Consider the following 27,247-nt stretch of genomic DNA (forward strand, 5'->3'; position numbering starts at 1 on the left):
ATGCTTTCCCCAAAAGGCCTCGGAGGCATCAACGGAGGATTCCCTTGCTAGCATATAATGAAATGAAAACCCGAAAGAAATTCCGTGTAATATCCCATCATCCTAAAACGAGACGCCTGAAGCCTCGGCGTGCTGTGAATACCTGTGATCTCCATACAAGTTTGTTTGTGTAGGTGTGCTTTACCCAGTATTAGTGGCGCAGTCCCACTGACCTAATAGCGCGTGCGGAGTACAGCCAATCCGTGGAACATCGAAAAATAGCACAGAGTAGTCAACGCCATGGAGTATTCGTAGTGGTCCTTCCCCCGGGGAAACCACGTTCTCGAGCTCATAATTCGTCACATCGTTCATCTTCGGAGCAGTGTCCGCGATATGATACTGCTTGTGCACCTGTATGGTCGGAAAATCACCTTGCATACGGCCTGTTCATCGAGGCGATTTCTCGAGTGATATCGGCCCACTCAAGCTCCCTCTTCAACGCCCCAGGACCTCCCCTTCTGACTTGTAAGATCTCTTCCCATTTCAGAAGCTCGTATGCAAATCGAAGGTGAGGTTGGATAATGACGTTCAGTCTACGAGCTCGCACGTAGCAGTAGGCTCGAGGGAAAGAGTAATTGAGTGACTTCATCACCTCGGCAATGCAAATAGTGGCACTGCGCGATACGCCAACGCGGCAATGCACGAGTGTCGCCGTGCCATTGCGTCGACCACGTTCTGGTTCACAGTCAGATCAGGTTTGTAGCGAGAGGAGGGCATGCGTCGAACGGGGTGGATTTACCAATAAAGTCCAAACACCTTTCAAACTGATCCATCAAGGGATCAATACCATTGTCCTGGACGCCCTGGACGAGGCAAACGTTATCGGTCCCCCACTGCTCGAGTTCTCCATCCCTCCACATAGACATCTCTCCGACACTGAGGATTTGGCCGATGCCTAGGGACCTCAGTAACTCGGGATTGTTGGCATGTCCAAGGTTGCCGAGGTACATGTAATCCAGTACGCGGCTGGGAAACGAGCCGTCCATGCTGTGCATCCAAGTAGGATCTTTGATCAAAGCCGTGATGCTAGAGAGTCCCTTATCTGCATGGACAGGTGATTCATGTAGTAGTCGTGGTTCAATGCACGTCAGCAGAGCTACATCAGTAGGGTAGGCGAAGAAATTGCGCTTCTTTTCCGTGTGTAGATGCAGCCAGGAATCAGCAACTCCGCGTCCCGTGCTGTAGCTCAGATACGCGATGCTTAACATGGTGGACTCTGTATAACCGTCCGCGCAGTGGATCAGTATCTTTCTCGGCCTTGCCTGGATATCACCATTCTCGTTTTCGGGGGACGGCTCGTCGGTCGGGAACGTGCCATGGGCCAAATGATAAATCCATTTGCATGTTTCCAGGATGCCGTCGGCCTCGACTTGGGACCATGTCGGCGGAAGAATACTGCCGGATGAGGGGAAGTCAATATATGGCTGCCGGTTGTCCTTTTCTTTCCCTCGAGCAATGCTCTCCAGGGCCGCCGGGTTAATGCGTCCCACGTCACTGCATTCGATGAGGACGTCGTACTCGGCTTCATCCTCGGTGGCGGGATCAGGCGTAGAGCCTACCCAAACATTATGGGAAATTTCGGAAGCCAGAGTCATTGCGTACATTTCCTTCCTCTCCTGGTGAAAGAAGTCGAGAACGTTACCGGTCAGTTGCCCGGTGGAGTCGATGGCAACAACCTCGGAATGGTTTGCCTCAAAGGTTTCAAAGGGGCCTACACAGATGAATGTGTTATACACAGGCAAAGGTTGGCCTTGGGCCTCGTGCTTGTCACGCCAGCGGCGCTGGGCCGTAGCGACATCCCACGCCACTTTCCGTACGATGACGGCATCTTCGCCATAGACAACAACATCGGAAACGCCGGCTATCTTGGCAGCCTGTATCTGAAAGTTCCGAACGCAAAATCCGTCTTTTGGATCGATGTCGAGGAGCCCAGGTGTTGATTGTGTGTCAAGAAACTCTTGAGGAGCGATGGAACCCTTCAATCGAGAAACCGAAAGGTCGCCGTCCGCTTTGACGAGAACCAATCCTCTAATGCAAGTAGGGGTTCTTCTTAGCATTCGACGGCGAGCGATGAAGAAAGCTTGCTGAATATGGTTGTGTGGATGGAGGCCGTGGAACCAGGGGAAAACTCGAGAGGTATCTGGCAAAGGTTGTCGAGAGGCGAAATCAATTGCTGCAGCCAGATCCTGAGGATGCAATTGATACAGCTTCAGAGGACCTGACTCAATACAAGCGAAGTCGTTGGGCGGAAAGAGCCATGAGGCCGGCTGAACGTCTTCGTCGTCAGGATCATTTGGTGGTGATGGTGGTGGGGTACTAAGGTCTCCGCTTGGTGCGGGGCCTGGAGGACAGACTGGGATGTGCTTGTTTGGTATCGATGCCTGCTGCTGCACGCTGATGGTGTCGAGGGATATCGCTGAGATGGGGCTGATGGCGGACGACGGTCGATGGGGAGGCAGTGGTCGGGAGAGGGCAATGGTGGCCATGATAGTTGTTTCGTCTACGTGCCAAGGCTACCGACTCCGGATGTCGATGGCTTCGTGCTGGTTGGGCTCGGTCAGTAGCCACAGGCACCCTAGAAATATCGACTCGTCAGTGGATTCCCTTGCCTAGGTAATGCTGCAGGATCCCATGATGCCTTACCATGGAAGCGGACGCGATCAGGTGACGGAAGTCGTTGGTCTGATGTTGGGAGCAAGCGTACACCAAAGGAACAAGTACCACGGGCGAACAACGGACGATTTTGGAGCAACGGAATTGAGAGGTCTTGTCAACAAACGCCAATGGTTGGAAATTGAGTGTACAATGGTGGAAGATGAGAAAAGGGAAGAAGGATGGTGTCGAGGTTGGAATGGGATATGATGATGAACGTGAACTCAAAGGGGATGATGTGGGAGGTGAGGGGGGGTTGCCCAGCACGGCCCATGCCCAGTAACTCGCCCAGTGACATCGGTTCTGCAACTGGAGGGTGACACCTGACGTTGGGTGGTTGACATACAATGGGGGCCCGGCAGTAGAGAACCCCCTTCGAGTGCTGTTCCCCCCCTTCCAGTCCAGAACGCTCCATGTCGCAAGATCAGGACATGATAGCGATGTGCCACAATACAACAACACGCCGTTCTGAGTGGTTGGGCTTGGATTCCCGCAGCAAACTAGGTGGTTGAGTATCAGCAGCTAGGAAGCTCAGAGGTCAAGATTGGCTGGGTGGCTGTGCCCGGAGCTCCACCAGTGCATTTTTAGCGCCTTGAGTCGTGCACGGATCAAGCGGGGTAGGGTCGCGCTTGGATACCAAGCGCCACCCTAGACCGACCCTTGGTCGCGATAAGCGGTGGGGCGCATGACATGGGAGCAGTGGATGTTGTTTGCTTGCTGAAACATGGGTCGTCTCCAGTGCTATCGTTTGACGTCTGTGACTGAGTGACACGGAAAGAAAGGTTACTTCATGTATAATTCGAACCAATCGATATAATCAGGCAAGCGTCTGCACTGCCTGCGGGCGCTTGAAATCGCTATCACGCATGGCTTGGACCTGTTGTGAGCGCGATTAGGTAGTCCCGGCCTCGATCCTACAGCCTGCGGAGGCCCTAGCCCGTTGTTGCCACCAGGCGCTTTGTAGCTTTCTGCGCCCTCATGGCAGGAATGGTATTGTTTCTTCCCGGCTTCCTACCCACCTCGACGCAGAGCATACGTATGAAATCTCGGCTGAGCCAGTAGCTCGAATGCGCGCTCAACATGTTCAGATATTGAATCTCGAGCGGACCACCACCCGAGCGTAGGAAAAAGTCAACCTGGCCGTTGTCGTTGAGCAGATACGCCTTTCTTTCGGCAATCTCCTCCCGCGAAAAGTCATGCACCTCCAGCTCCAATTGGGAGGGTAGCCGCGCCATCGAAGGTTTGGGAGCTTCGCCACGGGTAGCATCTGCAGCCGGAGCTGGGGCCGTTCCCGGGATGATGCTGCGCATGGTGTCTCCGACGTACTTGAGTAGAGACGTCGCGGTGCTGGGGACATATGCAGTCTTCAGGCTCGCCGCGTAAACTGGATCGATTGTGCCGTTGAGCAAGTACGCGATTGGGTCTTCTCTGGCCAGAATGTTGTAAACGTTGTCGACGGCCATACAGCCAAAAGAACCGGCCTCGCTGGTTACATCTTGATCGTCCACGTCACTAGGCTCGGCCTCTGGCTTCGACCTGCCACGTCGAGGAACGAGCATACCTCTTTCCAGCAGCATGAAGAACCCCGCAGGGCTACCGACCAGGAAGAGATTGACAGTGTCAAATTCGAACACGTCAGCTCTGGGTGAGGGCAAGGACAGATCCAGCGAAGGTACTCGATTCGGTTGCCTCGATAGGATATCAACGGCCATAGCACTGCCAAGGGAGTGGCCAATGAGATGAACGCGTCCATTGTCGTGAAATCCCGGATTGTTACGGCACCACAATCGGTATACCCTGTTGGCTTCCTTGACTAAAGCCTCAATCATTTGGCCCTTGTGGTGAGACATGTAGAAAGGAATGTCGAACATGATATCGGATATCATGCTTCGTACTGCCGGGATTGTTTTAGGCTCAATATCTTTGAGCCCAAAGCGGTCAAGGCCCCGTGCAACCTCGTCTTCACCGTCCTGCGCAGGCCCTCCATTTTCCAATGTCAGAGTGTGGCGCCAGTTGACGGGAAGAACCATGATACCATTTTGGGCTTCTCGAAGGCTGCCATTTAGAGCTGGGTTGCTAAGCTCCATGTTGACCTCTCTGCGGAAAGCGTTGATAGCATGCGTGAAGTGAAAACTCTCCACTCGTTCAGCGAACTTCTGTCCGATGCCGTGGCAGACAAGTATCAAGTCCGTGACCTGACCACGGTCTGCCTGTGCTTTGCAGGCAGGACAAATCTCAATTCTTGCGCCCGTAGAAGAGGAGGAGGCACCATCAGTGCCAGCACTGTTCTCTGCGTGCTTCTTATTCTGGATCCTGTCCCATGCATCCTGGTCAAAGCCACGCACTACGGGAATGCCGATGGTTGTCCCTCTCATGATCTTGGCAACAGGCCTTCTCCCATAATAAGCTGAAGGTTTGAGACTTGGCTTGAGAAGGAATGCGTTCGAGGCATCCTTATAAATGACATGATAGCTCGCAAAGCTTCTCGACGGTTGCTCAGCACTCTGAACGCCAGGTTCAGGGGCGATAGACCCTTGCGCTGCCGCCTCTCCTCTGAAACAATGAGCAGAGCAAAAGGGGTCCGTCGATATGACAGGCTCGTCTGCGGCGAGATCATCGTCGGAACGTTGCCTGTCATTAGGCCACAACGGGTGCGAGACTTTTTCTTCGCCAAGCGGCCCAACATCGATGGCACAGCGAAGCTCGTCGCTCCACGTCTCGGTATGCGGCCTCAGCTCTCTGTAGCCAGCTTCTACTTGATTGGCCACGGTAGGAGGCAAAGGATTCATTGTGTCTCTTCAATGTACGTTAGATGGTGTGTTATGTCGGGTCATACGCACGGCTTTTGAGCCTAGCGCGAAACATCCTGGAGTTTGCAAACAGACCTGTAGAACCACGTGCCCCGAAGAACAACAGCAATGTCATTGACGGGGGACCAGTAGATTGGTTTCATTTGAAGAGATGGCAGGGAAACTTTGTGTAAACGCGAGATGCCGACGGGCACCTCCAACGCGCGTCTACTAACTTGCGGATCAGCATCGTCAATGTCCAGAGTATGAGGATCCTCCAATTTTTCACGCGATCTGTTGGCGCCGCGCTCTGGGTCAGGAATAAGAGCATCTCTGGTAACGGTGCCTTCATTCTGATCTTCTCGTCCTCCAAACGCACTGGCCATAGACTCAGGCGTAGACCCATAGCTCTCAACACGAGCAAATGGTGTTCCGGATATGCCATCGTCCATGGCAACTCGGGAAAAAGCAGCGTCGGCGAGTGGTTGGAGGCGTTGATTTTCCTGATTTGCACGTAAGCTTGTTCTGAAACGCAGAAAACCGCCCTTTGTGAGTTCCTCGCCAACTGGAGGGCTGCCGGGAGACAAGCGGGCAGATCGTGTCGAGTCGGCTCGTTTCCGAGATGCTGACGATGTCGGCTGCTGCTTGTCTATGTTGCCGTCACCGGCCTCTAGGTCTAACAACGTGCGTTTCAGTTCCAGCATAACCTTTTGAATAACGTTATCCGCAATCAGGGACGATTGACGCATTCTGACAAGAGCGCAGAAGGTATTTTGGAGATCGGTGGACACGTCAAGGTACAGCTCTGAACAGCAGAGAGAGGCCGCAGTTGTGGACTCAACCATTGGCTGTGATGTCGATATCGACTGGCTTGTAACACTTCCGACATGTTTTTTGAGATGCTTGCGCGCCAAACGCTGGACGAGTGATGCTAATTTTCTGTCGTTCGCCTTTTCGAGCATAGGACCCAGGGAAGTGCTATCCCTTGCCTTGCGGTGCGCCTCATCATCTTGATCGGAAGCTAGCGATAGCCATGCCTTTTCGAGTGCAATGTTGTCGCCTTGGGAGAACGGGCGCAATCGACTTTTGGCAGACTTCGCATCGGAAGCGTAGGCAAGAGTGCCAGGGGAGAGGGGATCGTCGATCGGTATCAACGACGTATAGAAATACTGCGCGTTGACCCGAGGTGTATCATCGGAGGCGTTGTCTGACGATTCATAGGTTATCGGAGCCAGCCTACAATTTTGCTGGTACGTGTGTCCCACAGCTGACATGGTGCCGGGGGATGTGATCGTCTGCTCGAGCAAGACCGCTCGTGTGCACGAGTACTATGGGCTTGTGGTCAGCTTGAAATTGCGCGATATGTAGCTCCTTGTAGGAGTCTAGGCATCACTCGTGACGTTCGTTGAAGTAGCGAGTATTCTCGTGGAAAGTCTTGTTGGCACCCATGCGCGGCCTGGTAGCACGAGAACTGAATGGTATGGAGGGAGGTTGCAAATTCAGAACACGAGGTGTTGGGTCCCCAGCTACGAGGAGTCAGGCACGCTGGGTATGGGCGACGATGCATGAAGGAGTTCAAAGCAGATTTCAGCTTGACGTGGAATGTTGGACATGCCATTTGTTAGGTAGGTACATAGGCAGGTAGGATGATTAGAATGACGTCTTGTGAGAGCTTTGACCAGGGTGAGGTAGCTTGGTACGTACGTACCCAAGGTACCTTACCTTAGGATTAGTGGACCTTCCCCAGCCCCCAGCCCAGGCACCTACTAGGTAGGTAAGGGATTGAGTGCATGTGATTGTCGCCAAGGCTTCAAGAACAATGTACAATCATCTTCTTCCATTGAATTTCTTTCCATTTAGATACAGGGTTACCAGTTCCAACAATCAATTACTACATCACAGTAGGCTAGCTTCTATGCAGAGTCCAAAATAGATAGAATGCAAGGTCTTTTCGCGTCAGGCAACAGCAGATCGTATCTAGAATCCGTCTATCTCCATGAGGTCCTGGTCCAGGTCATCGTCCATACCATAGTCGTCGCCGCCAAATTCTTGTGTCTGGTCATTTTTGTTCGCCGCATCCTCGAGGTCCCTGATTCGATCTAATTCAGTCTTCTCCTTGTGTCTCATCAGGTCTTCGTAGCTCCACGTGCTGACGCCTTCTTGGTCCTTGGCTCGGAACGGTTGCGCCATCTGCTTGAGAAAGCGTCGTGCGCTACTAACGGCCATGTCTGTGCTGAGATTTGTGTCTGCATCAAGCAACCCCTGGTTGATCCATTTGGGTAGCTGAACGCGCTTCTTCTGGAACCGACGATCAGCAAGGACCATGACGCCGTAATCGTCCTTTCCACGAAGGACTCGGCCTAAACATTGGGCGGCGTGACGCATGGCATCGAAGGAGAGGAAATCATTCTCGCGGATGCGGTATGTTTCTCGCAAGAACTCGAGCCTTGCTTTGAGGATTCGGGACTCGGTGTATTGGAATGGAACACCAATGTTTAACACGGCCCGGCCGTACTGATGATCGAAGTCTATACCTTCAGACACCTTGCCTCGGGCGACGCAAAGAAGTACAGCGCCTCGGCCGTTGCAGCAGGCGGTTCTGTAGGTTTCCAGCGCCAGCGAGGTCTCTTGTGCGTCAGGTGTCTCGACGAGGATTAGTTTGTATTTCCAGACCTCGTCCAGGATACCCATGCCCTGCCACATGCTTATGATGGATTCCATGTACAGGTAGGAGGGGAAGAAGACGACCATGCCATCCGGTGTGATTTTGGCGAATTCTGTCAGGAGGCTGCCGTAATTGCGGACAACGCTTGGCTCATTTCTGACTTGAAAGCTGGTTGAGACTGAAGCTTGATCGCTACCTCTTGTAACGATCATGGGCAGGAAGGACCGTCTGGCTAGGGTCATACTGTAAGACTCCTGAACAACAGTCGAGAAGCCCAGCATTTTGGGGTACATCTCCAACGGAGAAATGGTACCGGAAGTGATGATGACGGAAGAGAATCTGTCAAACACGGGTTTGATAGCGATAGCTGCGTCGAGGCAGGTGAAGTGTAGCACGGGATTCGGCACCTCGGCTGCTTCTGACTCAAATGGCTCCAGAATAAGGAGAAAGCCTTTTTCATAGGTGGCAACCAACGTAGCAAAAGTTGCAACTTCTTGAAGTGGCTGATAATCTTCAATGTTGGTGAGTTCGAGTGTTCTGACCAAAGACGTGAGACGCTCGGCACAGAACTTCAGTGGCTTTTTCTCAATAAAGGTGAACTCCTTGAGGTGGGCAAGGAAGGACGGAGGTGTTTCGGAGATGGTGTTCCTGACTTTCATGCGAGTCTCGTTCCAGAGTTAGTAGCCTATTCGAGAGGACGTGTACTGACATACTCCGGCTCTGGCTTACCTTCAGATACTCGATGAACCTCTTCAAGAACGCAACAAAGTGTTCCGCCCTACGAATATTTCCAGGGACGGCTTCGTTGAGTAGGTCGTCTGGTAGTGCTTTTCCATTTGTCAACCGTGCTGTCGAGCCCAAAGGAGGCGAGTGCAATTACCTGGATTGGCCATGAATGCGTCCTCTTGGCGAGCTTCTCCTGCATCACGCAGGCCCTCTACAAGCTTGAGGTATTCGTTCTGAAGCTGCTCTTGATCAGTCTGCTTCATCTCCGCAATCTTACGATCCAGGTTTTGCGCTCCCCTCGCCGCCTTGCGCAGAGAATCCTCGGTGATGTCTGTGCTAAGTGACTCGATGCACACGTTGTCGATGTTATGCGCTTCATCGAAAACTACGATGCAATCTTTGGACAGCTCTCGCGAGACTCTCTCGGCAATCTTGGGGTCGAGGAGATAATGGTAGGAATAGATGATGACGTTGCAGTATTGCATCTGCGATGATTTAGTCTCTCACGATGTCCAGCGCCAAACAAAGGTACAGGTAACATTACCATGCGCCTGGAGGTGAAATATGGGCACTGTTTGTGCTGTTCACCGTAGCGAAGGAGACCATCGAAGGTCCAGACTCCGTTCGGGATGAGATTGTGAGGCTCAAGGAGATCGAGGTTCTAGAGAAAAGGTTGGTGATTGGGAACCTGGAGCTGTAAAGATATGTTCGTGTACTCACATCGTGATATACGCACACGTCAACGTTCTCCCCTTTGTCCTTCTTCTCCTTCACGAAACCAGCAGTGAGGCTACGACAACGCGCATCAACAACCGAACCACTCTTTTCCCGCTTCACAGACGGATGTAGGCACAAGTTTTTTCTACTTGTCAAGCCGAGTCCACGGAACTCTTCCTCTTGCCCGAGCTGCTCAGTACGGTATTTCATGAGTTCCCTTAACTCAGCGAGAGCCTTTTCAATTTCAGACATGGTACCTGTCGAAAGTGGTCAGACGGTGTTGGGGTACAATGATCGAGCAAGCGAAAGCCGGTCAGACGCACGAGAGCAGTATATCAGCTTCCGGTGCTCAGGATAATGTTGCTGGTATGCGACGATGAGCGAGAGCAAGGAAACCGTCTTGCCAGTCCCTGAAGGCATCTCAAGAACACAGTGCCCCCCCGCATCTAGGGTCTCTAGGGCGGTATCAGCATATTGACATGGTGAGGTTTCTGCCATGGAAGACCGACTCTTGAGATCGCACATGTAGCTTGATGGGGTGTGAGCACGTAGGTAGATATGATGTGGTGAGCTGAGGGAGGCTTACGCATATTGCTCGGGATAGATCCTCGGATACGGGAACAGGACCGGGAGGTCGCTTCAGCGGCCCTCAATGTTAGCAAGTCACATCGAGTAGCGTTATGAAACAATGTGAGAAGGTGCAATATACTCGATAAAAAACTTCATGATGATCGATCAGAGAGGCGTCTGTGGTCAGCGTGAAACTATTATTCCCTTATGAAATAGTTACTGAAGTTACTGCCCCCTGGCATATGAGTGTTGGGTCGGTATCGCCCAATTTGCAACCTCGCTCATGCCGTCACAGCCGAAAGCAATGGCAAGAGAGCCCTCGACTGTGATGCTGGGAACTGCAAAAGAAAGCCGTCGTCTGTTTGGCAGCCGCTAGGTCATTCAATGAATCGAATGCGAAATACTGCAGAGGGACCGGGGTTGCGTTTGTCAGTCTAGGACCTGGGTTTAGACATAAGGCAGACGTCCAAGGGACCAGAGGAGACGTGAAGTGGTGATGAAGGTGTGGGTCCCGAGCTGCCAAAATTGCACGTTATCACGTGACCGAGCGGGTCAGTGGGAGCGTCCTGCCAGCGTAAAAGCCACGGAGAGTACCTACAGGGAAAAGCAAGTGGGCCAGCGGAGGCAGCACGTGACACACGACGTGGAAGTGGTTGGTGCCAGGTAGGGTGCTACCGATTGGGGAGAGGGTGGAGAGGAGGAGGGCCTCATTCCCTCACACGTGAGGTGGCAGTGTAATGCTGTGCGCTGCACATAGAAAGTGGCGGCCTTGGTTTGCGTCTCTCCCGGTGCTTGACGCTTTGCAAGGTCCCTCTGAACTCCACTCCAAACTGTGCAAGATGACTGAAGGAGTTTCGGGGTGTCCCAATGGGCCACGGTGAAGGCTGACAGAGACAAGGGCACCCCGGACCAAAATTCTCGCGTCCGATCCGCCAGTTATCCGTTGTACTCGGGTGCCAGCTGTCCCAGGAGTGGACAGAGTACATGGCCCGCTGAATACACACATTGTGTCCCCCGAGGGGTAGTGGCTAAGTACCGCACCAGAGCTAATCTGCGTGTTTTACGACCGTCAAATACCAGTCGGATACAGAGCCACCCTGAAGCCTTTGTACTCGCTACCTGACGTGGGTAAAATCCCACGCTACAAAAGTACCAACGGCCCTACTACGGCGCGCCTCGATCTATACTAGCCTCCGCCCGACAATGCGACGACCTCCCCTTTCTAGGTAGCCAGCCAGTCAGTACCAGACAAAGCCTACGCGAGACGGCTTGATGGAGGTAACAACCGCAGCCAACGCAGGCCTCCGTCTCTTGCCTTCGTCATAATCGGCATCACCATACTTGTCAGTACCCAGTCAGGCAACAGCCCTGGTTCGAAACAGTCTTTCCACAGCCGACAAATGTGGACACAGTCGCGGGTTCTAAGCCCGCACAACCGCACATCCGGCCAGGACAGATCAAAGCTGTCATCTCGCTGGACATTGTTTTGGCCCCCAACTTTCCACCAAACCGCCCTCGCCATGCCCTGGGTTTCCGCTGCGTAAGCGATGTCCATGGAGCCTGCGGGGGGGGGGGGGGGGGGGCTGGGCCCTGTATCTGCCTACCTACTAACTAGGTACGACCAACGGCCGTTGCTGAATGGCGGACTCTCTGGCATCTCTGGCTCGCCCTCCTTTCGCGCTCTGCCATTAGTGCCAGAACCATGCTTCGTACATTGGTATCGATTTATTCGGTTGTTCAGCGCGAGGCGGCATCGCAAGCGGCTCCATTCGCAAGTGTCCGGCTTTTTGACAGATGTCGGTGACATGAGATGCGGCCTAAGCCAGCCAGGCCATTCAGACGCCCTACTTCTTTCTTGGAACTACTTTGCCTTCCGTGACGGCACGATGGAACATGCCCATCCAGCCCTATCAGATGAGCAAGCAGGGATACATATTTTGTGTTGCTTTGGTCACTACCATGTACGTCCCCCAATTTATCCTCGAACCCGCTCAGCATCCCTCCCCCCCTTGTCCACAATTAGCACTGCATCTCTAGGGTGCTTCTTGTTGTCTTCCACCGCCCGGGTGGGACCACACTCGGGTCGCGGTTGGCACTGGATTGTACATCCCGGTCGACCCTTCCTTCCGTACGTATGGTCTGGCCTGCTCCAGACTCTGTCAGATCAGGTCTGTCACTTGGATCGCGCCATCACGCATGCTACAGGAACAGCTTGGAATCGCAAGTTGCCATCATCAAGAGACTTGCACAAGTGGTATTCGGCTGGCATTCTGAGAGTCTGACGGCCTGGGGATGGGTTTGAATAATCTGGCACCCGTGACGAACGCGTGGAGAGTCAACTGCTCCTCAGACGACCTGCCCGTAATCGTGCAGGTGCTCGAATGAGGTGGTTCGCTGCCCTCGATTTCCCTGTCTTCCAACCCCTGTCCGTCTGTTGGTCTTCGCAGCTTCATGCCGTATCGAGACACCCTAAGCTGCCCAGCCTGGCATCACACCAACTTCTTCACCCCGTTCTCTCGCATCCCCGCGGCCCCCAGCCCTGTCGGTTGCGATCCTTCCATGCGCCTCCCATCATGTTTCCCGCTACCCTACGTTGTTGCCGTGCGATAAAAGTACCTTCCATGGCCCATCTCCCCGGGAAAGCGGCTCCCACTTCAGCTTGTCTTACTCGACCACTGTCCAGGACCCGCGACAGCGCGCAAGCCTCCGTCAAGGGCTCACGATACCCTCACGTTGTCTGAGCGGCTTGCCAGAGGAACTTCTCATGGACCTGGCGACCTCCTGAAATCCTTTCAGAGCCCAACCTGTATTCCGTCTTGCGACATGGATCTCACCCCCCCCTCCCTTACGAGGTCTCCGGTCTCTCCTCCCAACACGTACTGCGCTTCAGAAAGCTCCTCCCTGGACTACCCGTCGCCGGGCTTCTTGAGCCAACGGTACAGAATCGCTGCTGGATATGGCGCCCCTCCCGCCTGCTCCACGGCCCTCTCGTTGGACACGGACAACACCCTGCCACGCTTGGCGTGCAGAGCCTCGTCGGAATGGTCATCGTCAAGCATTGCAACTCCTGTCCTGGCCTCTTCTGCCTCTACCATCCCAAATGTAGTATCTCTCGACTATGACCCATTCGGCAGCTACGACGCCCATATGCATACCTCGTACGGGCACGATACCTACCCAGCACCCCCCGGTGCCCACGCGTCGGGCTCGGCAGATGCTCTACATTCCCCCCCTTCCAGTATGGCTCATTCGCCGCCGCTCGCATCTTCAAGGGTTGCTTTACCCTTTCCGCATGGCGGTGGCCACACATCGAGCGTTGCCTCAGGGCAAAGAATCAAGCTGGAGACGTATAACGACTTTGGCTCTGGAGGCATCGATCTATCCGGCTACACCTCGCCGCGGGCGGGCACTGCATCTTACGGATCAGAAGACACGACGCCTTATTCCGGCTCGGCTCCGGCCTACTTCTCCAGTGGACACGTGCCTCACTGGGCCAGGTCAGACATGGATGTGGAATCAACTAGCTACGACGGTGGCCTGGGACATATGGGTGGTCTAGAACAGGCTTCGGCGCAGCAGCAACAGCATCAACAGCATCAACAGCAGCAAGCAAGACAAAACCGGCCGCGCCGAGCACCTCGGCGACTGACAACACGCGAGGAGGCCAACTTTCAGTGTGAGGTCAAGGGCTGCGGAAAGCTCTTCAGCCGGAGTTACAATTTCAAGGCTCACATGGAAACCCACGATGATAAGCGAGAGTACCCTTTTCCTTGTCAGATTGGTGACTGCAACAAGAGATTCGTGCGGAAAACCGATCTTCAGAGGCACCACCAGAGCGTGCACACCAAGGAACGCAACCATAAGTGTGACTATTGCAGCCGTCTCTTTGCCAGGAAGGACACGCTTCGCAGGTACGTCGGATGCGCTGTCGATAAGCTCTAGAGGCAACAGACTTTTCGTGGCCAAACTTGCTGACATACTGCCACGACAGACACATGGAAGATGGGTGCTCTCGAAGATTTGACCTCGGTACACTTGACCTGCGCTCTGAAGGCTACAATTCCTCGAGCAGCAGCCGGCGACAGTTGCCCGGGACATCGACAGCAGCGGCGGAATACGGCGTGCCCTCTCATGGGACACTGCCCCCTCTCCTTATAGGGCCAGCAGGTGGTGGCGAGGCCCCTCCGGCACAGTCCAGCCTGGGCATAAGACATATGGGCCCGGCCAGCGACGCGGGATCTCAACGGCGCATGTAAAGGACGGAGCTCACTGTCCCCGGTGGAGCACCGTCCGGATGAGCCAACGGCTTGATGGGGAAGAAAAAGCAGACGCCACTGCAACAAACGGAGGGCGTAGGACGCTAATACGTGGGAAAGCACCGGAAGGGCATCTACGAAGTACCATCTTGATACCCATACGACACACACGACACAAGTGGATGAACGGCACTGTAGCCTCTAATGAAGTGGGATTGAAGGGGAAGCAAGATGAATAGTGTCTCGCGAGAGAAAAATAATGAACAAACCCATTGGCATGTCGTCCCTGCTTATCATATTGTTTGATTTCGCCGTCAGAACTTGTGTGACAAGACGATTGCAAGTTGGCGCCATCACCAGAGTGTGACACCGTCGTCGAACCGGCTGGAGGTACTGTAAGAGAACCTCGCGCTGTCTGCAGAGGCTAAATGAGCTCACCTGGAGAGGACCCGCTAGGCAATCGGAAATCGGACGAGGACTTCTTCTTCCAGAGGGGCAATGGGGCCAGCTGCAACAGCGATGGAGGGCAGATTAACCCCACCAGTAGGATAAAGCAGCCGGCAACATGGAAGCTAACAAGCTGGGCATGTCAATAGAGGGGGGGCCCATCCAGGCAGCTGCTCAGCCACTCACTGCACCTCACCTCACCACCCTCCTCGTAGACATCCTGGCAAGGTGAGCAGGAATGGGAGGAGTTCCGGCAGGGGAGGAAGACAATCCCCCTGTAAGGCTGGCTGGCCCGCTGGCCTTGCTGGCGAAGGGACCCTGAAGCCCGAACCCGTCAGCAAATCAAGCCACCTCCTCGGGAAAGATGGCTCGTCAGTTCCTGGCTCCTTTGGGCCTGATATGGGCTGCACCTGCACACTGTCACGGAACGTCACCTCTGAGGCCCTGGGCCGGGCTTGCGCCTCGATGCCTGCCCGCAACTCCCTGCCCACAACTCCCTGCCTGCACACTGGTACGACCGGCGATTGGTCGTGGTACGGCTACGTAAGGTACCTACAGTACCTCGTTACCGTCCCTGCCCAGGGGACCATACCCAGGCAGCAGCTCAGGGACCCTATCCCTGTCAGTCAAAGTCAGGAAAGGTCAAGTTCCGATCGCGCATCGAACCATCCAAGGCAGGCGCCAGCCAGGGCCATGGACTTGCCTTTACAGTTGCGCCCAGCCACCTCCCTGCACACGACTCGGCGTACAGGATCCCGCGGACGGCCGAACGAACGAAGCTGCAACGTCCGATCAACATGTGGTGGCTATATGACATGATTTGCTGAACGTCACGGGTGATTCACTCGTGCGATGGGAGCCAGCGTGCGTAGGGAGATAGATCAACATGTCCATGTATTAACGCCTGTCAGGGAATTCGCACTCAACACCTGCAAAAGTAGTACATACTGACTGACGGCTTTGACTCCTTGCCCAACTCACACCCCCCCCCTTTGTTTTTACCTATGTGCAACCTCATTCTGCCGCAGAAATCGAGTGCCGCGTCGGCAGCTTCGTCAACACATCGAAGGCCCCCGTTCCTGTCTTGCCCAGACGTCCCATGACAAGACGGCTACTGGGCGTCGTCAGATCGTCCCAGTCGCCATCCAACACAGCGTCCTTGAGGAAAGCCAGCGTAGTCTCGAAGCTCATCTTGGTGAACGGGCTGACATTACCGCGGAGCCCATTGCGGTTGAAAGGCGTGTAGCCACCATTTCTCGTCATGTAGTCGGCAATGAGGTTGAGATGGCGATTATCAACAGAGATGCCGTGACCTCCGAATACATTGCCGAGCTCGAGCACGATGTTGCTGCGGCAAGCTTCCACACCGTACACGTCCAAAACTGCAGCAATGTCGTTCGTCGTCGTCTTGTTCGGGTTGATATAGTCGCTGTACTTCTGCATGATCCGGAGATTGGCGCCAGACGTATGGATCGCTGGCACATCTTTCTCCTTGCCCGTCTCCGGATCGGTGACCTTGTGGTCGAAGACAAGTGTACAAGCTCCCACACCGGGCAGCTCTTGCACAACGGTCTTCTTGACAGCAGCCTGTACAATGTCGAGTAGAAGCAGCTTGGGTGTATTGGCATCGAATTCGAGCGTGAACTCGCACCACTTGCCCGACACTTCGTCACTGCGGAATCTTGTCACATGAGCATGGCGCTCCTTCACACGCTCAGCCCTGCCGCTGTCTTCGTCCTCGGAAGATTGTCCATTGTCGTCGTCGTCGTCGTTGTTGCCGCTGCTGCGTCTCGCACCAGCCGGAGGAGGGCTTCCTCCAAAGCCTTCATCCTCGTCAGGGGATGCCTCGCGATCCATCTGGTTTTGCACAGCGTCATCGTCGTCGTCGTTAGGTCCGTACGAAATAGCCTCAGAGCGGTTGGCACGCTGCTTGGCGTTGGTTGCGTCATCCTCATCCTCGTCCTCGTCACGCGGGGCGGGGCGTGCTCCTGAGCCGGTCACCATCTCGACCGCGCCAGCCTTGCTGCCCACGACTGGTGTTGCTGCACTCGACATCATCGTCTTCTTCCTGATTTCTTTGAGCATCATCTTGAGCAGATGGCCCAAGAACTTCTTCTCGACAGCAGCCAGCACATCTGCTGCCTCGATAGCATATGCCTTGGTGTACTCTTCGGATGGGAAGAACTCGAGACGAACATCGTAAAGTCGGTGCAGCGAGCCGTCCTTGCCCTTGCCGGCTCGCTCGTTCACAGACGCCACATCGAGCACGTGTGCCAGGGGTAGCACACTGATGGACTTCTGGAAGACCTCGCACTCTGCCGCTGAGAGTTCAGCGATAGGGAAGAGCGTCATGGACGGGGTTGATATTGTTTTGCTCGCAGTCATGAGAATTTCTCGCAGGCGAGGGATACCAAGCGTGACGTTCTTAGCGGAGTGACCAGCCAAGTGGAAGGTGTTCAAAGTCATCTGTGTCGATGGCTCACCGATACTTTGGCCGGCCACAATGCCGACACCCTCGCCAGCTTCGACCAGCGACCGCATGTACTTGGCGGCAAGCACAAGCTCTGCAGATTTCTTGCTCACGCTGGGAATGAAGGACGTAGCAGGGCGCTTCTCTCCCTTCTCGCGCACTAGGCCATCCTTGTTCTCTTTGATGTATTCTGTCATGCTCTCGTAAAACTTCTCCGACGTGGCAAAGGCAACTCGGGCGGGGTTGACCATGGAGATGACAGGGTCCTTGCCTCCAACCTTGCCCGCCTTGGCGTACTTGATGGCGCTCTTCATGTGTTTCAGGATATTGTCCTTGTTGCCGGCCAGCGTCTCCCGGAAGTCGCTGCTAAAGCCCAGCTGCGCCGACTCTGACTCGATGTTGCGGAGGATGAAGCCGAAATCTGTCAAGTACTTTTGCTTGGTGGGATCCAGGCCATCCTCACCGTACAAGAACTGAATCAGCGTGCCGTCTGCATCGCGGACAGTAGAGTCGTAGGAGACTGTCAATCCTTCCATGCCCTTGATAATGCAGCGTTGGAGGTAACCGGAACGAGATGTTTTGACGGCAGTGTCAATTAAACCTTCGCGTCCGGCCATGTGGTGAAAGTAGTACTCTTGTGGCCGAATCCCAGTCAGGAAGCGCTGCACAATGTAGCCGCCGGCCCGGACACTAGAGTCAAACGGTTTGAAGCAGGGCAGTGACTTGCCACTGACCATCAATGGCACTCTTCTGCCCTCCAAGACCTGCTGCCCCAGGTTGCACGAGATGAGGTTCGCGTTGACTGGTCCACCCTTCGCTCCAGACACGGTCATGGCTTGCATCTGGTTTTTGGGAAACTGCTTCACCAGACCACTCGGAAGGCAGGCCTTTGTGATGGCCTGTGAAAGCTCGCCGCTGCGTTGGTTCATGAGCATATCCAAGCCTTCTTGCTTGTTGTCGTCGCGCATGACCTCCTCGAGGCGGATGAGTAGTTCAGCATCCGTGCTGGTAGGGTTGCTGTCTCCGAGAGAGACATACTTAGTCGCGACTTGTAGTCCAATGTCACTGGCCTCCCTGAGCGTGTCTCGTCGAGTTTGTTCTCCCTCGGGTGTGAGCCTCAAGTCATCCATGCCGCAAGTGAAGGCTCGCATGTTTAAATATCTCGTAAGAAGTCTGCCGAGACTGCTAAGAAGCTTCCCAGCAATAGCAGGGCCATACACCTCGTGAACAGAATGAATGAGACCGCCAGAGCTTGGACCAAGGTGTGCCTTGTCGAGTATGCCGTGCAGGAAGTGACCGTCCTGGAAAAGAACTATGCCCTCTTCAGAGCCTTTACCCCAGCGATCGGCGGGTGTCTGAGTCTTGCCACTCATCCAGATGCCCTCGCCAGTCGGTGGTTTGATGTTCTTGAGAATGGTTGTGATGACCTGCTTTCCCGTCCATCTTGGGACTGGTTTGATGATGGCAGGAGGGACGAGTTCGAGGCGTTCGCCGAGAATGTGCCCGCTCTCGGGCCGAAGAGCGGCATAAACTAGCTGCTGGAAATCACCGCGTGTAAAGAACGAGTCCCTACTACACAGAGAGACCGAAACTGAAATGTGATCCTGAATGAGACCTCGAAGTGGTTTTCCGGCAGTACCTGAAAGGTACTGGTGGTCGGTGTCTGCAATCTGCAGCGCCTCTGCGCGAGCCACTTCGTTTTGCGGAAAGTGCATGTTCATTTCGTCTCCGTCGAAGTCGGCATTGTATGTATTGCAGTTGGCATAATGCATTCGAATCGTCTTCTCCCCAGGCAGCACACGTACACGATGCCCCATGATGGAGGGCTTGTGCAATGTCGGCTGACGGTTCATGAGCACGACATCTCCGTTTGTAAGATGTCGGTACACCTTCTTGTTCCTAACACTACTCATGTTGCTATCGGTTGGCGCGAGAAGCTGGTTGGCCAAGGAAATTCGGTCGTCCGCCGACTTGCCTCGGAGGTTGGTGATCTGCCCGTTTTCGTATTCGATAGCTGCCGCGCCGGGCCACTTATCGACGCCGTTGATTACAGCTCGCTGCATGTCTCTGAAATTGTGACTGGTGACGGGCTCGGGAAACGTCAGCTTCCGTGCGAAGACAGGAGGCACACCAATCTCGTTGGTCTCGATATTGGGGTCTGGTGAAATGACACTACGAGCAGCGAAGTTGACACGCTTGCCCATCATGTTTTTGCGGAAGAGGCCTTCTTTCTTTTCCAGCTTCTGTTTGATGCCCTCTTCGTTCCTCTTGGCGGCGGCACCCATCACGGGGTTTTTATCTTTGTCGATCAGTGAGTTGACAGCGTTCTGTAGATCGGTCCACGCTTGGTGCAAGTCCGTCATTGTCCTTGCACGTCGCTCGGTCGTCGCGCCACCGATGCTCTGGTGGACACGGGCAATCGTCCCGCAGCTTCGGAGCACTAGCTTGTACAGCGAGTTCTGTTGCGCTTCAGAGATCTCCGAGTCACCTGTACGGGCCTCCGGTCTGAATCGATTGGGAGGGACCAGGAGCGTCTGTAGGAAGAACATGTCCGCAGAAACTTTTCCGGCCTTCTTCTTGAGAGGCTTTGAGTTGTAAATAAGCGACAGAACCTCCTGCTCCTTGTCGAATAGCTCTCGCAAGCGCTCTCGTACTTCCATGGCCGTGATGTATCGTTGGCTGCGCGCAGAAGCTTTTGTTTGGCCTCCAGACACCTTGGCAGCCTGTCCCTCGCTTTCGGAGCTGGAGCCGGAGTCGGGTTCGGCCATGTTGACATCCCCGTCAGCGTCGGATGCTGAGGAGTCCACATCAGCAATGGCCTCGTCCGATGTATATCCATTCCATTTTGTCTTGGACACTGGCGTCGCTGCGGTCATGGCGTCTCTGATTCTAAGGTTGGTTTGCGCCATCTTTGCGGCATCTCGCTCGGATAGAGGCTTCTCAAAGATTTTGACGAAGGCGTCCTTCCTGTAGGGAGGCGAGATGCCTCCGCAAGTGTCGCATTTCTTTGGCTTCGGAATCGCAGCCATAAATTCCTTAATGAGCTCTCTGCGAATCTCCAGCGCACCTTCGTGTTTTCCTTTACGCACATCACCGACAGTGGCTTTGTGTTCTTTAAGTTGGCGCTTAACGAAGAACTCCCGGGCCCGGATGAGATTGTCGGCACCACTGCCCTCCTCTTCCGCTTCGGCAGTCTCGGTCACACCAGGGATCTGAAGGCCCTGGAAATCCTCTCCGACGGCATCGATCAGGTGGGCAGCTTGGAGCAGACCATGCTGTAGGAGTCGCAGCTTGCACGAGTACAGGTGAACGTCGCGTTGACGGAGGCGGAGGCCTTTGCAATAAACGCATTGCGCCCGTAGTAGCCGCAGGACTTGATCCAAGAATACGGGGTGGTAGACTGGAACTGGGAGCTCGATATGGCCCGCGTGGCCCGGACAGGAGGATTGATTGAGGTTACATGTCGAGCAGCTGGACAAGGAAAGAGTCAGCACCGCCGCAAAGTTAGAGTTCGATCATGTCGCGTTGGTTCGTGGACGTACATAGAGTCACCCCAGGAGCCAAGAGCTGGGTCATAGAGGCCTCCGGGGACCGGGTTCAGAAGATTGTCGAATGTGCTGTCGTTTTCGATCCTCTTGACCGAGATTGCTCTGATCTCCGTCTCGGTAAGAAAGGTAAATTCAACCGTCTCGACGGTGGACGAGATAGGTTGCGAGATGTTCATTGCGCCGCTAGGTCTTCAGGACCATCCCAGGCAAGAAAACACGTTTGGGCCGCCGGGCTGTCGTAAAGAGCGGCAAAAGTCCAGGCGCGCCTTCAATTTGTCTTGCGAATGATCCGTCTTACTCTCACGTCGGCTGCATTGAAAGCTTGGAGGGGATTTTTTTTGGCGGTAGATTCTGGCAGAAAAAATGCCGGGTGGGGCAGTCTGCGTTTGCTCAGGTGGATCGGCCAATGTGATAACATAGCAACATGCCTTATCTGAGATGTGTGGGGCTATACGGATTGCAATGGTGTGGCGCAGGTCTTGCCGGGTTTGTCTCTGCGGCTCCGAGCGAGAACGTGCCTGCGCCTACCTACGTACCAGCCATATTCAGGTGTCTTTTCAGCGCGACTGATCCTCATCATAGAACGGGTCTGGTCCTCAAACCGCGTCGCGTTCGCACTTGCCGACCAGAACAGCAGTTTTTCGTTCTCGCGACCGAAACTAGACTTCAAAGCGCCACGCACGCCCAGAAAATACTTGGCTCGGCCCATACCATAATTAGCAACCTCCATCCAGGAGACAGTTTCTCGATGGATCGCCGGCAACAGTCGCCTGGTCTCGGGCCTCGTCACGATGCTGCTTCACGCATACAGAAGCCTGAGTCCGTAGCTGACAAGATGGCTGCACTCAAGGCTCGCGTGGCTGCTGCGATCGGAGGCAGTAAAGCCAAGGGTGGGCTGAATGTTGGCCTCCATCCGGCTTTGGAGGATTTAGGGTCCTGGAAACCGTCAGGCTCTTCGACAGATGTTCGTAATGCCAATCAGAGGCCCCCGGCGCATGCTTCCAAGGGGGCGAGGACCTCAACAACCTCGCATGACTTGCTGCGCAACCGTACCGACCAGCACAGCAACCCATACTTCGATGAACAACTGGCCGCGCAGCCATCGGCTGGGAAGCAACGACAATCACGCCAGCTTGTTTTTAATCAAAAGGGCAAATACATCCAACAGGCCAACGCTTTGAGGCGACAGGCTGCTCTCGAAGCAATGAAGAAGCGCATCGCAGCGCAGACGAGGAAGGCTGGCATCGACGACGAATTGGATCTGGAGAAAAATCTGATTGTGGACGCCCCTCCCGAGATCGAATGGTGGGATGAGGGACTGGTGGATGGCAACTACGACAGCATCGACGACGCTGCGCGCCTCAAGATTGAGAGCCCAGACAGTATCGTCACGGAGTATATTCAGCATCCAGTGGCACTGGAGCCACCGCAAGATCGAAAGGCTCCGGCCCCCAAAGCCATGTATCTGACCTCGAAGGAGCAGGCGAAACTGCGCAGGCAGAGGCGCATGGCTGAGCTCAAGGAGCAGCAAGCAAAGATTAGACTGGGTCTTGTTCCGGCACCACCCCCCAAGGTGAAGAAGAGTAACATGATGCGCGTTTACGCTGATTCGGCCGTCAAGGATCCCACCGCCGTGGAGACCATGGTCAATCGTCAGATCGCAGAACGGCAGCAGACTCACCAGCTAGCCAACGACGAGAGAAAATTGACGAAAGAACAAAAACACGAGAAGCTCGCCGCCAACCAGGAGAAGGACGCCGCCAGTGGCATTCACATAGCCGTGTTCCGGATCAACAGCCTGGCCAATGGACAACATCGCTTCAAGATCGGAAAGAACGCGGAGCAGCACTCATTGACCGGAATCTGCATCATGCATCCCCGACTGAACCTGGTCATCGTCGAGGGAGGTGAGCACAGCATCAAGAAATACAAGCAACTCATGCTCAATCGCATCGATTGGACGGAGAATTCGCCGTCACGCGAGAAGAGCGGGCCGCCGCAGGTTGCAAGGGACTGGCTCATTGCTGAAAACGAGCAAGGGGGCCTGAAAGACATGTCATCGAACGAATGCAAATTGGTTTTCGAGGGTGAAGAGAAAGCTCGGGCATTCCGCAAATGGGGCAGCAAGGTGTGCGAATCAGACTCTGAAGCGAAGGATGCTTTGTCACGGGCGAAGATGGACAATTTCTGGGCACTCGCGAAAGGCATGTAACAGTACTTGTCAAATAAACGCAGTGCTTGGAGGAACTTACATGAGTAGTGTGAAGTAGACGGTCATGTTGGGCAGAGACGAGGCATCGTATGTGAAACGAGTCGCCTGAATGGCGGCCCATGTCTGTATACCAGGAGGCGAACACACATCATCAGAAAAATGCAGCATCTCTAACAGAAGATTAGTGAGCAGTCAGATATAATCCCCGCTGATCGGCCCAGTTATTGATGCTGCGACCCGAGCCTCCCCGAGCCGCCGCCAGGCGCAGTTCAGTAGTGTGTATTATAAGGGTGAACTTAACTTGCTACACTCAAGAGCCCATCACTGACCAAGTGCGCACTGCTACCATCATGCATATGACTGGCACACACGTGACAACCGAGGAGTTGTGGAAAACATGATGGTCTGGTAAGACGTGTCTGTAGGAAAGTCGCAGGGTGGCGGTGCGAAGCCTCAGTTGTTGCAGCATCAACTGCGGTCGACATGATTTGCATTACGGCAGGGTGTAGGCAGCAGGGCAGACATCTCAGCACAAATTCATGTGACACTTGGATGAGTCACTGCTGCCTGGTTCGACAGAGCTAGACGGTAGTGGCAAACGAAGGCGCGCCGTAACCTGGTTGTCCCAGAAAAACAGTCGACGCGTGAGGGTCGTAGCTGGCGACCGCGCATCGTCAAGCCACGTGTACAGCAACAGTGACAAGACGCATTGGCAGCAGGATACAATCAAAGACAAGATCGTGCGCGAAAAAGAAGAAAAAAAACTTAGATCATAATGTTTGCATTCCGTTGCGCAGCTTGCTGGCTAATGCTGCCGATACTGCGGGTAATATACAGCCCTGTCGCGTAAAAACACTCATTCGATAACGCCTGATCCCCTAAACCCTGCGACGGACCTTTCGTCAAGCATTCCCAAACGAGTCATGAACCACCCTGCCGAGAAGAAAGACCAAAGACGAAAGCTTAGTTGCGCTCACCGCGGAGACGGCGGGCAAGCTGGATGTCCTTGGACTGGATGGTGACACGCTTGGCGTGGATGGCGCACAGGTTGGTGTCCTCAAACAGGGAGACGAGGTAAGACTCGACGGACTCCTGAAGAGCGCCGATGGCGGACGACTGGAAGCGGAGATCGGACTTGAAGTCCTGGGCAATCTCACGGACCTGCAAAAGGATGTTGATTAGCATGTCGGCCAAGACATTTCAGTGTCGGGGTGTGACTCACCAGGCGCTGGAAGGGGAGCTTGCGGATGAGCAGCTCAGTCGACTTCTGGTAGCGACGGATCTCACGGAGAGCGACGGTACCGGGCTTGTAGCGGTGAGGCTTCTTGACACCGCCGGTAGAAGGAGCGCTCTTGCGGGCGGCCTTGGAGGCGAGCTGCTTGCGAGGGGCCTTGCCACCAGTGGACTTGCGGGCGGCTGAAGACAGGAGATTAGTCAAGATCTGAAGAGGCAATGTAGAGCAAACTCACTTTGCTTAGTGCGAGCCATTGTGAATGCGTGAAAAGGTCGATGTGGCTGATGGGGTGGTGTTGTTGTTGTTGGTGTGGAGGCGTTGAGTGGATGATGATGCAGGAGAGAAGATGGGATTGGAGAAGTGGAGGGGGAGGGGAATAAATAGGAAGGAGAGGGGCGGCAGCGGTATTGGGTGATTCGGGCGACTGATCTGGGGCGCGCGGGCGCGACAGAAACAGGCTGGTCCGTGCGCGTCAGCAATCAGTAACTTGAAATTCAGGCCTGGCGAAAATGGTGCCTGCAGGGGTCCATTCTGGACCTCGAAGGAACCGATTTTTGATTGGCTTTATTCTGGCACCCTGGCCCCATTTGCGGGTCTACGTCTCGACAACGTGCATTACGCCTTGCCTGTTTGGTGCTGCCACGATTTCGAGCGTGGAGGCGAGTTGAGCCTCTCCAGCTGTCGAGCGATGTCTACCTGCCATCCCGTCCAGGAGACTGACGATGATGGCATGGTTGTCCCGTTGCTCAAAACGTGTCTGGGGTCGATCTGCTTAATGCAGGAGGAACTTCCTATCTTGCCAAACGTGGGCTAACAAGAAGTGGGAAATGGGAGTATGATTAGGTAGATAAATGCTAAGCAACTCAACCTCAATTGCATCATCATGATCATTATCGCCAGCATCTTGGGAACTCGCGACCTTGCTCGGCAACAGCTCACGAGACTGAACGCAGCTAGCAAGCCACGTTGTAAGACGTATCCTCCCTTCGCAAGGTATGGTCTGGTGGATTGACCTGGTAAGAGACTGAAGGTATGCCTGGTTGAAGCTTCACTCCAGACATGAGAGCTTCCATGTCTTTCTTGACAACACCATCGTCTATGTGTGGATCTGTGTTGCTGTCAACTGCCGGGTCCGTGCCCAGCCCATCGACTCGACCAGGTCGAAAGCGCACTGGCAGTCTGTCATACAAGGGATGCGTTTGAATGGACAGGGGGCTGGTTTGCATTTCGGGTTGTTGTGGGTTTGCTTGGTTTGGTATTTCGAGGCAAATCGCGTCGCCCCAAGTCTGTGTCGGGTGACCCACCCCATGCAAGTCCCCCTCCCTGCCTCACCAAACCCCAAGAATACGTACCGCGACGCGCCCCCATTCTTTGGGCTGATCCCGTTGCACGACGCGCCTCGCATTTCCGGTATAAAGCGCCCCCCGCCGCACGCCGCGTTTCTCTCTTCCTGCTCACCAATCCAACCAACCCCATTACTCTAATTTCATCCACACGATCTCACCGACGCGTCTCAACCTCCGTTGAGACTTGACATCCTTCACACACAACCCCCCTCAACAACAACAAGATGACTGGACGTACGTAGCACCTCCCCCCACGGAATATTCCCTCCATTGCTAACAACACCTATCCAGGCGGCAAGGGTGGCAAGGGTCTCGGCAAGGGTGGCGCCAAGCGTCACCGCAAGATTCTTCGTGACAACATTCAGGGTATCACCAAGCCCGCTATCCGTCGTCTCGCTCGTCGTGGTGGTGTCAAGCGTATTTCTGCCAGTAAGCTCTAGACCACGTTCCCCTTCACACTTGAATTTGACTAACGGCCTCTAGTGATCTACGAGGAGACCCGCGGTGTTCTGAAGTCCTTCCTCGAGGGTGTCATTCGTGACGCCGTCACGTACACGGAGCATGCCAAGCGCAAGACTGTCACGTCCCTTGACGTGGTCTACGCTTTGAAGCGCCAGGGCCGTACTCTTTACGGTTTCGGTGGTTAGACGTCTTTGCTTTGTGCGACTGGCATGTCTCTTATGAATCTCTTTCCGGGGCATGGCGCGCTTCGTTCGACGCGCCTAGACGCGTGGGCGCAGCGACAATGGACATTGGGGTGTGGGTGTTCTTGCGACATGAATGACTACGGAACTGGCTGGCTTTTGGGTGTTTACTTGTACCATACGGGTTGGGCTCTATGGATTTGGGCTTGAGGTTAATCAATTCCTCGCCGAGGCGTGCTCTTGACATGGATCATTTGTGCCCGTGATGTGAAACGTGATGTCCTTCTCCTCTGCATGTGTCGTGTCCGTAGTGGTGTTTTTGTTGCAGAGGGCAGCATGCTTGGTGGTTCTTGATTACAGCCCTCCTGTTGCGGCAATGTGTGTTCGCTTGATGTTATGGATTGTCGTGGCCACTCAGGACGACGACCAAGTGTTCTCTGGCTAACCTATCGACACGTGATGGGCGTGATATGGTCCGAGACGCGTCATGTCTTTTACAATTGTTGGCAGTCCTGAGAAGACTTCGTGGAAGCGCTTCCCCAAATCCCTGTGCCTTGTAATTGGGATCTGGCTATGCACGAAGTTCCGTAATCTGCTTGGGCGGTGATCGCAAGATGCTTTGCTGTGATTGTTAACCCGCGATGTTTTATCACGGTTGCTTCCGCGGCTCGAAGGGTTTGTCCCTACTCTTGGTGCCACGTTGTTTGTAATGCCATGATATTTGTGCCGGTAGTGCAACACGTGTTGCTAGCTGTTGTTGGTCATATGTCGTTTGTCGTTAGTGATCGCTTCTGCTGTGTATATCTCTCAGTGATGTGTTTGGGTTTGTTTAGGAGGTTCTGCTTTTGTTTGGGATGCTGTTAAGGCTGCATGGAACGTGGTGACCGGCCATTCAACCGGCTGTGTGAACGACACGCATCAAGACTTGGAAG

At 54.4% G+C, this 27,247-nt stretch overlaps 8 protein-coding genes across 8 annotated transcripts; 3 read left to right on the top strand and 5 right to left on the bottom strand.

The window, feature by feature from the left end:
- On the bottom strand, nt 1-2,469 carry VDAG_10029 (pps1 dual specificty phosphatase). Its single transcript, XM_009655786.1, has 2 exons — nt 779-2,469; nt 1-714 (listed from the first exon to the last, which is right to left on the bottom strand). Exons 1-2 carry the CDS (start codon nt 2,094-2,096, stop codon nt 407-409), a joined length of 1,626 nt encoding a protein of 541 aa, XP_009654081.1. The 5' UTR covers nt 2,097-2,469; the 3' UTR covers nt 1-406.
- A 1,018-nt stretch (nt 2,470-3,487) lies between these two features.
- VDAG_10030 (DDHD domain-containing protein) lies at nt 3,488-7,010 on the bottom strand. The gene is made up of 2 exons (XM_009655787.1): nt 5,577-7,010; nt 3,488-5,487 (listed from the first exon to the last, which is right to left on the bottom strand). The coding sequence occupies exons 1-2, from the start codon at nt 6,752-6,754 to the stop codon at nt 3,624-3,626; spliced, it is 3,042 nt and encodes a 1,013-aa protein (XP_009654082.1). The 5' UTR covers nt 6,755-7,010; the 3' UTR covers nt 3,488-3,623.
- Nucleotides 7,011-7,457: 447 nt separating this feature from the next.
- Nucleotides 7,458-10,314, bottom strand: VDAG_10031 (DNA repair helicase RAD3; the record flags this gene model as incomplete). The annotated part of the gene is made up of 9 exons (XM_009655788.1): nt 7,458-8,810; nt 8,875-8,963; nt 9,026-9,356; nt 9,416-9,532; nt 9,592-9,661; nt 9,761-9,845; nt 9,912-10,117; nt 10,175-10,225; nt 10,298-10,314. The coding sequence occupies 9 exons, from the start codon at nt 10,312-10,314 to the stop codon at nt 7,458-7,460; spliced, it is 2,319 nt and encodes a 772-aa protein (XP_009654083.1).
- Nucleotides 10,315-12,981: 2,667 nt separating this feature from the next.
- Nucleotides 12,982-14,414, top strand: VDAG_10032 (uncharacterized protein; the record flags this gene model as incomplete). The annotated part of the gene is made up of 2 exons (XM_009655789.1): nt 12,982-14,069; nt 14,150-14,414. The coding sequence occupies 2 exons, from the start codon at nt 12,982-12,984 to the stop codon at nt 14,412-14,414; spliced, it is 1,353 nt and encodes a 450-aa protein (XP_009654084.1).
- A 1,461-nt stretch (nt 14,415-15,875) lies between these two features.
- Nucleotides 15,876-21,055, bottom strand: VDAG_10033 (DNA-directed RNA polymerase I subunit RPA1; the record flags this gene model as incomplete). Its single annotated transcript, XM_009655790.1, has 2 exons — nt 15,876-20,802; nt 20,874-21,055. The coding sequence occupies 2 exons, from the start codon at nt 21,053-21,055 to the stop codon at nt 15,876-15,878; spliced, it is 5,109 nt and encodes a 1,702-aa protein (XP_009654085.1).
- A 328-nt stretch (nt 21,056-21,383) lies between these two features.
- On the top strand, nt 21,384-23,337 carry VDAG_10034 (U4/U6 small nuclear ribonucleoprotein Prp3). Its single transcript, XM_009655791.1, has one exon. It carries the CDS (start codon nt 21,715-21,717, stop codon nt 23,089-23,091), a length of 1,377 nt encoding a protein of 458 aa, XP_009654086.1. The 5' UTR covers nt 21,384-21,714; the 3' UTR covers nt 23,092-23,337.
- Nucleotides 23,338-23,859: 522 nt separating this feature from the next.
- VDAG_10035 (histone H3) lies at nt 23,860-24,634 on the bottom strand. Its single transcript, XM_009655792.1, has 3 exons — nt 24,561-24,634; nt 24,314-24,507; nt 23,860-24,252 (listed from the first exon to the last, which is right to left on the bottom strand). Exons 1-3 carry the CDS (start codon nt 24,577-24,579, stop codon nt 24,055-24,057), a joined length of 411 nt encoding a protein of 136 aa, XP_009654087.1. The 5' UTR covers nt 24,580-24,634; the 3' UTR covers nt 23,860-24,054.
- A 1,150-nt stretch (nt 24,635-25,784) lies between these two features.
- On the top strand, nt 25,785-26,561 carry VDAG_10036 (histone H4.1). The gene is made up of 3 exons (XM_009655793.1): nt 25,785-25,905; nt 25,963-26,100; nt 26,155-26,561. The coding sequence occupies exons 1-3, from the start codon at nt 25,896-25,898 to the stop codon at nt 26,316-26,318; spliced, it is 312 nt and encodes a 103-aa protein (XP_009654088.1). The 5' UTR covers nt 25,785-25,895; the 3' UTR covers nt 26,319-26,561.
- Nucleotides 26,562-27,247: the final 686 nt, after the last annotated feature.

The sequence above is a fragment of the Verticillium dahliae genome, genomic scaffold, assembly GCF_000150675.1.
Source record: "Verticillium dahliae VdLs.17 supercont1.30 genomic scaffold, whole genome shotgun sequence".
Classification (NCBI taxonomy): domain Eukaryota; kingdom Fungi; phylum Ascomycota; class Sordariomycetes; order Glomerellales; family Plectosphaerellaceae; genus Verticillium; species Verticillium dahliae.

Bases quoted from the DNA above. Each gene is read 5' to 3' on its own strand.
- VDAG_10029 (XM_009655786.1), bottom strand. From the start codon at position 2,096: ATGCTAAGAAGAACCCCTACTTGCATTAGAGGATTGGTTCTCGTCAAA. The intron at 715-778 runs GTAAATCCACCC...ACTGTGAACCAG, and splicing joins AAGGTGTTTGGACTTTATTG to AACGTGGTCGACGCAATGGC.
- VDAG_10030 (XM_009655787.1), bottom strand. From the start codon at position 6,754: ATGTCAGCTGTGGGACACACGTACCAGCAAAATTGTAGGCTGGCTCCG. The intron at 5,488-5,576 runs GTCTGTTTGCAA...CGTACATTGAAG, and splicing joins CGGGGCACGTGGTTCTACAG to AGACACAATGAATCCTTTGC.
- VDAG_10034 (XM_009655791.1), top strand. From the start codon at position 21,715: ATGGCTGCACTCAAGGCTCGCGTGGCTGCTGCGATCGGAGGCAGTAAA.
- VDAG_10035 (XM_009655792.1), bottom strand. The intron at 24,253-24,313 runs GTGAGTCACACC...ATCCTTTTGCAG, and splicing joins AGCTCCCCTTCCAGCGCCTG to GTCCGTGAGATTGCCCAGGA.
- VDAG_10036 (XM_009655793.1), top strand. The intron at 26,101-26,154 runs GTAAGCTCTAGA...AACGGCCTCTAG, and splicing joins TGTCAAGCGTATTTCTGCCA to TGATCTACGAGGAGACCCGC.